The following is an 11,701-nucleotide window of genomic DNA, read 5'->3' as shown; positions in this document are numbered from 1 at the left end:
TCTTGTTTTTACTGATAACAGAAATCACATAAATCCACATACGTAATTTTGAAATAAAAATTAATTGGCTTTAAACATTCTAAAACAACCAAAAATCTATCTTTTTTAATCATACAATCTCCATTTGAGATAATCATGTATACTATTTTCCAGAAAATGTGAAAAATAGATACCATACTATTTAAAAATTACTAAATCAAATGGAAAAAAAATCCCAATACATAATGCTAGTTTTATTAAGTTCCAACATGCCACTTGATGTTCCTGAAGATAAATCAACATTATTTATAGCAACCAAACTCCACAGAGCTTTCAACAGCTAAAACAATTTCCACATTGGTTAGTCAGCATTATAGAAAGGCTGGAAGCTTGGAAAGGAAATTATTTTTGTTTTCTGCTATTTAAAATAAATACTCCATTTATTTCTCATCGCTACCAAAAATTTGAAATGATTTAACAGTACGAGTACAATGTAAGCCTTAACTTTGGTAAGTTGAGTTTAGACTCCGTAAAAGGAATAAAAAAGTCACTGAAATAATTTTACAACTAAATTGCAAGTTGCACATTCAAAAGAATATTATTCTTTGGAGATCCATTTCACCTTTTGATTTTCTCCATTATGGAATATTTTCAAATTGTACAAAACTTCCTACAAGGATGAGGAGGAAGTCTGCAGCCCTATATGACGTCCTCAGTGTGCAGAGGTCAGTCTCCTGCGGGTCATCACTGCAGGCATGGATAAGGTGTGCCCACGCTCACCTCCATTCCTCCCAGAACACAGAACACACCTGAGACCATGGAAATGGAAGCCCAGCTCAGGGCCCTCGGCCCAGATCTGGTCATATTCGCTTAGCTCCAGCCCGAAGAGGCCAGCCATTTGAGTCTTATTTCACGTACAATGTGGCTCTCCCTATAACACGCTCTAACTCTGGTCACACCCAAGCATTTTCCCAAATGGCTTTTGTCCTACAGCCCGTTCAAACTGCCGGAAAACCATCACACTTGGCCACATGGTACCCATCAATCAACTTGCTCCAAGAATGAAAAACATTTCCTTTATTAAAGAATCATCTTTTGTTTGTTTGTTTTTCCAACAAGTACTTTTTTTCCAAATATTCATGTGTATACCTTTCACTGTTGTCAAAATGCCTTACTGGAAAACCTGAGAACATCTGAGTTCTTGACCAGCTTTTGTTTAAACATGTCTCAGTCCTTTATCAGAACTTGTTTAAAAGCATTAATAGTCAGTGTAGGCTAAATACCAAAGAGTCAAAAATATTAAAACAAAGAAAGACCTAAAAGAAGGAAGACAGGACAAGAACTTTAAATAAATGGAAAAATCAAAAGAATCAATTTTTTCTATACAGAGTCCTTTTTTAACATCAATAGTTGTTCTGTGCATTGCTTTAATTTACTTTTATAAATAAACTAATAACAAATTAAAGTAGGTAATACTTTCCGAAAAGACTTTTATTTTTTTAAATGACCCCTGACCACAAATGCAAGTCTTAAAATGATCACCCTGTTATGTGAGTAAATACGTAGAACCTACCAGGCTCAGAAAGCACATGAGGATGTCTCAGAAAGGAGACACTCTCCCAGAGGAAGGCTGCCCTTTATCTCAGCAGAGCACCAGGAACCACTGAGGCAAAGGGGCAGTTATTTTATCTTCCTTGTGCAAAAACGTACATGCCCCACTTACTTGCTCCCATCTTTTTTTCCTTTGCTCTGATTCCCAAGGAAGGTAAGATATCCATTATTGACAACATGGACTTAGCTGATTCACTGAAAACAAAGCTCTAAACTCTAGCCTCCCCCAGCTGTAGCAAGGTTCTGATGATAGGATTTCATCTCGGCAGAATCGACAAGGACGTTCACATTGATAATGCATACATTGAAAAGGCTCAAGAGAAACCACCAAGTTATTCAGTGTCAGAATGGGCTGAGGCTTTCATTTACCTGATCGAGGCTTCAGGCCAAAAGGAGCTGTGCTGTTTGTGGTAGGAGACACTGCAGGGGAGTTCTCTCTGATCTGTGGTGTTAGAAAGAAAGGAAATTAGAAAAAAAAAAACTGAAGCAAAACTATGTGTGCTTTTCTATGTTCAAGGATTATAATAAAACCACCACCTTTTTGCATTTGCTGCATTAGTCCTGGCTAAAAAAAGATCACTCTGCAAATATTTTAAGTGGCGTAAGCAACAGAATATTGTTTTGGGGTGACCTATTCAATTTTTTTGTTGGCTCATTGTAAAAATATTTTACAATCACATGAAACTGGCAATCCTCTTCCCTAACACAGTTGTGTGCATGGGTGCATGTGAGCACGCGCGCGCGCGCGCACACACACACACACACACCCCCATAACAAAAAGAGGGCACATCTGATGAAAACTCATAACACACTGAGATGAGGAAACAGGTAACACTGAACAGATGTCTCATCTACAGAGAAACCACACGCTGAATCATTTATGGATAACAAGACATTCTAAATGTGGCCTATTTGAGCGATTTTCATTCTGTCATCTTATAAAGATGTTCCCATATTTGGTTTTCAAAAAAATATCTTATAAAAATCTTTCATTATGAATAGGGCCAGGTAAGGCTATGGTAGCTATTGGGAGTGAGATGGATTCCCCAGAGACTCTTTGATAAACTCATTAATCACGACAGTCTGAGATTATCTATTTCTGTTATAGATATTCCAATTCAGTCTTCATGAAATACCTCACCTTCCACGAATCTTCAGGAAACTTACCTCATTTGGAGAATACTGGCTCCCGTTACTCTGTAATGTTAGGTCACTTTGCACCTAAAGAAGGGGGAAAAGCCACTGTTACGTTCCACTAGACTGAAACTGATGAGGCAAGAACTGCATCTTTCTACTTCTATCTCATCCTCGGCCCACAGCACACAGTGACTATATGTTGAATTAATGTGTTAAGTACTAAGTAGGTTAACTTATATTTTCTGGAAACATGCAGCTGTATTCATAGAAAAAATATATCTAAAGTATACAAACTAAGATAAATAATTTTCCAGAGCAAAGAGTTTACTCCAAAGTATTTGTGGACATCAGCTTACCTTTCTCGGTTACCAACTTGCCTGTTGGCTCCCACCCCCATTTTAAGCATGAGTTTTTAGAAATGGTACAAGGCAGTTGTTCCTAAACATGTAGAATCACACTGGGAGCTTTTAATAAATACATACACATGTCTGGACCCCAAATTACCTGGGCAAATCCCATGTTGTCAGTTCAACATCAATTTGCTTTGGCAACTACTGGTTAAGAGAGAATTTTTCTACAGTAAAGCATGCAGAATTTATAACTGGCCACAGAGGACAGTCGTAATGACATACTGGTTTCCAGAAAGAATGACTGGGTCGGGGGTGGCATCACTGAATACCACTGAGAATACAGGAACAGTTCAAGAGGAAGTTGACAGCTTCAGTTCAGCTATGCAGAGCATGAGCTATTTATGGGGCATGGAGATGAAATCTGAATACTGGGAACGGGGGAGGAATTTGGGGCTTGAGCTACAGATTTGAAAGTCATCGTTATTCATGGGGTGCCTGAGTCCATGAGGGTGGCCAGATGGTCCATGGAGACAGCATAGAGGGTGAAGAACAGTTGCTGAAGGCAGGATCCTGAAAAACCAGCATGAAAGGGACACATAGAGACGAGAGGCCCAAAATGGACTCACTCTAGTTCATCTTACCCAGATCTGCCTTCTTTATCTAGAAATTAAGAATCCCACTGATCCAGCCTAATATAAACCTGGGTGATAGCTAATATAAATATTCTCACATATGCTACCGCATTAGTGTAAATTTAAGATGGCTGTTTCCATTCACTGTTGAGTGCTATTAAAAAATATTCCGGACTTGGACACAAATCTAAAAACATATTTTCAGAACAAAATGTCATTAATATCTCTATCCAATTAAGTGGCTTTGTTAGAACTGCTCACAAGTAACTTCAGGTTTGATTCTTTCTAGAAGCAACCGCTTCCTCTAGTTTTTCCTGTCTTCCCCTGACACCTCCCCCGCCCTTCAATATTATTTATATAGGAGCATGCAAGTTGCAATTCTTCCTGGAGGGATGCCAGTGCTACTCACACGTGATGTGGACAGTCACCTGAAGTATGTTTAAAGTCTGATAATATGATGTGCTATCAATCACAAACTGCTTCAGAATCCCGGCCTCCCCTCTCTGCCCGGCTCCCACACTGTGCGATTCTCCCACGGCTCTGCTGCCTTGGCTCAACCGTCTCCTGGCCATAGGTCCAAATCCAAAACTGCCAAAAGGCCTAAGTTAACATCCCTCTCCTTAAACTCTCCATCCATCCCCAGTCTCCCAGAGCACCTAAAACACCCTTGGGATTGCAGACCAGCTCATATTCTTCTCTAAATTTTTTCAAGATCCAAATCTTTCCTCTGCAATTCTTAAAACTGGAAAACTTCATAGCCTTCATATTCTAGTCTTCTATACCAAAAACAAAGCCAGCACAGGCACTCAACAAATACTGGCTAACTGATGCAAGATTATGCTAAGAAAATATAAAAATAATCAAATCATAAATTGAAGATCATCTTTAAGTTCTGCATCATCCGTATCACTGGGCACTTTCTTTTCTTTTCCTTCTCCTCGTGACTTCCTTCCTCCAGCAGAGCCAGCTATTTCCCCAAACCCTTTTTAAAATCATGGAGACGTGTCTGTCAAGGACAGGGCATTGCCCCAGAGAAGGGAGACAAAAAATAAGAATCCCTTACACTGAACAGATTTTTCATTCAAACAAAAATGAAAAAAAAAACCAAAACAACTTATATTATACTAAAATAACACAAAACATTGTAAGTTGGAGATGGAGTAGAGCTATCTTTTTTCCCTGGAGTATGTGTGTCTTCCTGGTATTCCTGAAATCATGGACACAGGTATATGCCTTTTCGAAATTCTGTTAGAGTGAAAGTTCAAGGACATTTTAAAGCAGCAGACTTAAATAAAGGTGCCGAGGTAGGCTGGACCTGGTATAACTTGTGTATACAGAATAGTAATACAATCTGCTGGATGAGAGCAGAAAATTCACTCTGGAGGAACGTGTCTGGTAGCCGGCTGGGAGGCCCAACAGCACTGAGCGCTGGGCCTTGTGCAGAGCTGCAACTTCACACTTACTGGTTTAATGGCAAGTTGGCTGATGGAACAAACAGACTCATCGTTCCGGGCAAGCTGGGGTGGCCTAACTGACCGAATGATTGATACATTGCTTGGAAGTCAAAGTTCCGACTTTAGGAGAACACTGGGCTTTTCCACATAATACAATAATAGCAAGCATGGATCAGCTTCAGGAAAACCCCATGAAGCTTATGAGCACGCAGAAAAGTGTCAGATGAGTTTCAAATTTGACAAGTACAAGAAAGTGCATTTAGAGGAACATAATACACAGTTTACCTAAGTAATGGAGTGTTTTCAGCTCGTAGTTAAAACCCAGAGGTTTGTACATCAAATGAGCAGGACACTGAAATTCTGCTTACCAAAGCCCACTCCTTATTAGCTAATTTCCCCTTTCTTCTTCCCTCCTTCCCACAAACCCTCACTAACTGCTCACTGTGAACTAGGTACACTGTGTCAGGTCCCACTTTGAGTGAAAATGCCTAGTGTTTGTACTATGTGATGGAGAAAGACAAACAACGGGAGAAATAAACAGGAGATCAATAACTAAATACAAATCCACTTTGAAAATCTAGAATTGACAGCAAAGATATACTTTACTGCTGCTGATGGGAAGAGGAAGCTCTACTTTAAAACAGTATTGGACTAATATTAAGGGAATGTAAAATTTTAAACATTCCTTCCTAAACAAGCAAAATGCTTAGTATCAGTAGTAATTCTTAAGAACCATTGGAATTGGCTAGTAAACCACTGCATCAACAAAAAGCACCCATTGCTATTAGATTAAAAGATGAGATGAATACTAGACCTAGACAAATCTACGAGCTGGGCTCAGTCTGTATTTAACATATATCATCCACGTTCCTGGAAACACTGCTCATGCACACGTAAGTATTACAGCTTTTCTTCTTCTGCTAAGACCTTCTCTTAAGAAAGGTTTGAGGCAGTCGGCCCCACTAAGGTTCGTAAACGTGACAAGAGTTAGTGTTACCAGGAGTCTATGGCATAGAGAAGCAACATGTTGCGGTGGAAAAGCAGGGCCTACCTAGCCTTTTACCATGCAAGTGCCTTGGCCAGTCACCTGACCTTCTCAACCTTCACGGTCTACACCTATAAATGGAGCATGATAACTCCTACCTTTCACTTACACCCTATCTAGAATGTAAACTCCTAAGTGTAGGCCCTTTGTTTTTTTACTGCTACTTCCTCAGTGTCTGGACTGGTGCCTGACACATAATAGGCAAAAACCGAGTATTTGTTGAAGAAATGAGATAACGATAACATATCTAAAATATGAATCACATGGTCTGGCATGTAGCAAGGCCTCCTTTTTTAAAAAAAGACTGAGTAATACATAAATTTTAATAGGAGATAAAATTATTGGAATGACCATCCAATTGTATATCAGAGATGGAGTGAGATACCTTTTTTTCTAGAAGTTTTATGTCTTTCTTGTACTCCTGAAATCAAACACATAGGTGGCTACCAATTTTCCTAGAGTCAAAACTGGGTCTGCAGCCAGATACTAAGATGGTCTTCAACTATCTCTCTACAGATGGCTTATTAGTGGCAAGGAAAAAACTAAAACAGTAATTATACAGTGGAGAAATGGGGTTATATTGTGATTGGGTGATCAAATTAACATCACCAATGAGGGACAGAGGGACATAATGCCCCCCAGATGTGATACCCTAAGAACATAACATCGCCTGTGCAGTACCCCAAATAAAAATGAAGGACCTCAACCTAATCATGAGGAAGCATCAGACAAACAAAAAATGAGGAGCGCTCCACTAAAAAACGGGAGGCTTATGTTTTTTAAAATTTTATAGTCATAAAAATCAAAGAAAGGTTATGGAAATGTTCCAGATTAAAGAAGGCTATAGACACCTGACAACTAAGTGCAATACCTGCCACTAGATGGATATTACATGAAAGAAAAAAAGAAGCTCTGAAGAGCATGATTAGATCAACTGATAAATATAGAGTGTGGATGATAGATTAGATGAGAGTATGTTATCTATGCAAATTTATAAAGTTGATAACTGAAATTTAAGATAAAATCGCTCTTCTTAGAAAATACACACTGAAATGTTTAGGGATAATAGACTATGATGTGTGAAATGTCCCCTCAAATATTTCAGAAAAAGAATTATGCGTATGTGGAGAAAGAGAATGAATAATATAGCAAATGCGGTAAAATGTTAATAATCGGTAAATCTGGGTAAAAGACTGTAATTGTTTGCAATGTTTTGTAGAAGTTTAAAATTTTTTTTGCAATCTTTTATATGTTTAAAATTATTTCCAAAAAAGAAGCTAAAAAAAAATGTGTCCGCACAGAACCCAAAATGATCTCAAATGGAGAGCTTGATGAAACAAACGGGTCCAGGGCAGCCTAAAATAAAAGGCTTCCTGATGTGTCACTACTGGGTAATTCAATGATGCCTCCACTCAGGGAAGAGGTGGTACAGTGATTCTGTCCAAAGACCACATCAATAGCAATAATAGCATAGGAGACCAACAGCTAACATTTAGGTGCCCTGTGTTGCGAGACTTTCCTTGAATCATCTCGTTTTGATCTTTACAATAGGTGTTATTATGATGCAAACTTACAGAAAATGAAGGTTACATTTAGAAAGGTTAATGATTAATTTGCCCACAGTTAGCAAGTCTTTGAGATGGGACTGATACCCTAACATAATTCCAAGTCTCGGAGCTTAAAAATGAAACCGCACTCTCTGGGAACACGGGTTTTCCTTTTGCAGTGTTTTTTTCCTAATTTCTTTAACACAGAGACTTAGCTAGCTGGGAGTGTGAACAGTACATGTGCAGACATCTCAGGGGTGCATACATTGGTTTGTATACAATCTCAGTACCTAAATTACCCATCCTAAGCCTATTCACTAAAAAGGAGTGAAAATAGGTTGTAACCTATGTTTCATTCCCAAATTATCGGCTCAACTCTCTATGACTGAGGTAACTTAATCTTTCTCTGGGATCTTCTAAGCCTATCTCTTGTTTTATGTCAAAACTGCTTTCTCTAGAGCACCTAAATATCACCCCATGTAACTCTACACCTTTACCCTGTGTCCCCAAATACCCCCACCAGTGTCTCTTCATGGTATCACTGTAATTCTCCTGGACATTCCCAAATTGTTTGTTCTGGTCTTTCAGGTCTTTTCTAGCTTATTTTCACAAGGCCAGTTCATAAACTTCTTTCTTGGCTCTAAAATCTGCATTGAATGGTCCTCCCTCCAGTTCCTGACACCGAACAGGTTCCTGATGTTATCTCAGTTTCCGTCACCTGACTCAGCAAGACTAGGTGAAGGAAAAAATTTAGAGACACCAACAGAAGTAGCCAACTCTCATCTTTAATGGAAGGTGAGGTATAATAGGCAGAACTAAAGAGGGTAAAAGTACGAAAAAGTTGAAAAATGTGTCTTGAACAAATGTGAATATTGGCCTCACTAATAAAGACGTTTTAGCCCCTGACAAATCTTTACAGAATACATTGGCCAGTATTCCACGGCGGAACACTGCACACAGCTCCGGTTCACCCAAGAGCAGCCTTACCTCACACCCCGCAGAGGTCTCCAGCTGTATCTGACCACTGTAGGAACAAGGAAAGAAAACAAAAGATATGAAGTATAATTTAAAGCATAAATACTTCAATGTAAAAAGAGAAAATACACTTTGTTATAAAAAGTAAACATACTTTAGTGCAGAATCTTGTAATTCTAAGGCTTCTGCTGATCCTGTCGGATACAGGTTTAAAACACTTCTCTCTGTAATATCTGGACTTAATCTAAAGAGTAGGGGAAAAAAAAAAGATGTTAGTAAATTTATAAGACTTTTGCTTTTAATAAATTCTATTGGTCATATTTTGTTTAAAATTTTAATATGTTAAAAAGTTATGTTTAAGTGATGAAAGGTTTGTGATGGAAATTTCAAATTGTATGGTATTTTCCCATCATGTGCCAAAATATAATTTTCCATCTGTTGCTGGTATTGAAATCCAATTTATTGGTACTATAATAGTAATTTGCAATAAAATCAAAATTTTCATAGGTAGCATATACTAAATTTTATTCTAGAACTTTATCAGAAGTTTATAGAAAAATTTAACAAATTTACAGAAGTAAAGTTGCTAAGAGTATAATATTACAGCAAATGGACCATGGCATTTGGTTTTAATAAGAAGCTCTCTCTGATACACTCTAATACTGTTGCTTAAGAAATAAGAATTCATAAGCAATTTGACGTGTATTTTTACTTTTGAAATTGTCTTACATATAGTTTCTGGATTTCCGCAATTTTAAGAGGTGAAGTTTTGTTTTTTTAAAGATGTCTAAAGCCAGGGATTTCTGTAAATTATATAAAAGTTAAAAATCCATCTTAAAGGATAGGGATGAATTCATATAATACACGACTATGAAAATGCTGCCAAACTAACAATGAGAAGGCTTTGAGAGAAGAAATGAAGATGAAAGCAAAACAGAACAGCAATATCCAACTAAACTCTTTAATGTATAAAAAGTAAACTTCTAAAATTTAATCCTATAATCAATGACTTGACTTAAAAAAAACCCTGGATCTATGAAATATGAGATAAAAGAAAAACCCAATGAACTTTCATTACTAATATTCAGTCCAAGCAGCTAGAAATAAGTGACCTCCTGAAGTGGCCTGTGTTTATCAGAAGCAAAAGCTTTTTATTGCTACTACACTGGCTCACAGAAATATTATAAAATTAGATTTGTTATACTATAATGCCATAATTATTTCAAGATAAACAACAATGATCTAAAGGAGCCAAAGTAATGGATTATTTTCGGGAGAAAATTAAATTCATATAGAGTTTTACAAAATGATGTCATTTAAAAATAGCACTCCATAAAGATGCAAATTCATTATCACTTGGAGGATTAGTCGGGGCTGTTTTCTTCCACGATGCGGCACCCACCCACCATCCCGACTTGTTTGACATTCTCAGCAATCATTGCCTTGGAAATTTCAGAGCTGGAGAAGAGTCTAGAGATCCTCAGAGTTCAACCTGCTCCTCAACAGAGGACGAGGAAACTGAGCCTCTTCCCCCAGGTCACTCGTGTCTCACCACTGGTTCCAGTCCCAGACATCCGTGCCACCGCTATTTCCACCAAACTAGGCTGGTCTTTTTTGCTTTGGGGCTCATATACTAATCAATCTAGATTTTGTAATTAAAGTTTATTGGAAAAGTAATACAAAATTTAAAAGATAGAAGTATTAAAATAACATCAAGTTTGAGTCCAACTGGGGCCTTTACCCTATCACATCAGGTCTTTAAGGCTGTGTCCTGGCCTGACGTTCCCTTCCCATCGACCTGCTTGCCCCTGGGCACCTCATCCTCTCATACACCTTCTCTTACTGTGGCACCTTACAAAAATGACTTTCAAATCTGAGTCTCTAAGCCCCGGAACTAAACATCTAGCAGCTCAATGGTCATCGCTACATTGGTACCTCGACTTCTATTCAGCATGTCCTGAACTGAACCCAACATCTTCCTCCTCAAACTTGCTACCCCTCCAGGTTCTCAATCCCAGATAGTGAGGTACCAGGGACTCAGGCCTAAAACACCCTGGACTGTTCTCTCTGGTCCTCCTCACCACCCACTTTCAAACAATCACCAAAGAACAACAACAGTATCTACCACTGAGTGTCTATAATACAATAATTTAGAAATACCCACAAAAAATTCATCTTAATATATTTCCTTCCAGTTTTAATTTTTTCTAAGATTCTTACACAATTGGGCCCTAATTCTATCTATATAATTGGGATCAAACTTTGCACATTTTTATATACTTTTTAGAAGTTAACATCATATACTAGGCGTTCTGTAATATCACTGGAAACTTTAAAAAACATTTTATTGTCCATATCACATTCCATCTTATCAATGACCATAATATATTTAAAGTACCCCTAAATTCTTAGGTACTTTCTTTTGTCCCTCCAAATATTTGCTGTTAAAAAATACCTATCCCTCACCCTCCCACTTACAAATCTTTGTTCATGTCTTTTTGTCTCTTAGGATAAATTCTTAGCATTCATTTTAAAGGCTTATTTTTTTTTAGACTTTTAAGATGACTTTTGAAATGGTTCTGCCAATTTACCTCCCCACTAACAGTTCATGTATTCCTTGCAACCTTAAAAGGTAGGCACTCATAACCCCATCTTTACAGATGAGGAAACAGGGTGCAGAAAAGTCATATAACCTACCCAAGTATACTGATGCTGGAGATGGGTTTGGAACCAATCTCTAGCTGATTCAGTCAGTTCTTTCCCCTAGCCTTGCTACTTCCTGATTTATGATAATTGCACATACACACCTACATGTGTGTGCATGCCTGTATGCACAAACGGACATGCACGCATGACCATGTACACACACGCACACACACACACAGGCTCTCTCTTGTCCTGTTTCCCTCTCACTAACCATCCTGGTTTAGGATGTGGAATTCAGCTCTTTGAACACACCTTAATTAGGTG

At 38.1% G+C, this 11,701-nt stretch overlaps 1 protein-coding gene across 1 annotated transcript in view; it reads right to left on the bottom strand.

Moving 5' to 3' along the window:
• The window catches only part of LRCH1 (leucine-rich repeats and calponin homology (CH) domain containing 1), a 185,257-nt gene that overhangs the window by 42,129 nt on the left and 131,427 nt on the right, over positions 1–11,701 (bottom strand). Inside the window, exons 12-15 of the mRNA XM_012648354.1 lie at positions 8,886–8,975; positions 8,744–8,780; positions 2,759–2,812; positions 1,960–2,032 (exon numbers count right to left, since the gene is read on the bottom strand). Of these exons, the coding sequence (XP_012503808.1) occupies positions 1,960–2,032; positions 2,759–2,812; positions 8,744–8,780; positions 8,886–8,975 (254 nt within the window). The remainder of the gene's footprint in view (positions 1–1,959; positions 2,033–2,758; positions 2,813–8,743; positions 8,781–8,885; positions 8,976–11,701) is intronic.

This window comes from Propithecus coquereli, unplaced genomic scaffold, assembly GCF_000956105.1.
Source record: "Propithecus coquereli isolate 6110/MARCELLA unplaced genomic scaffold, Pcoq_1.0 Scaffold11, whole genome shotgun sequence".
NCBI classification, from domain to species: Eukaryota; Metazoa; Chordata; class Mammalia; order Primates; family Indriidae; genus Propithecus; species Propithecus coquereli.
The sequence above is the reverse complement of the archived record's forward strand: the minus strand, read 5'-3'. Positions and strand labels throughout refer to the sequence as shown.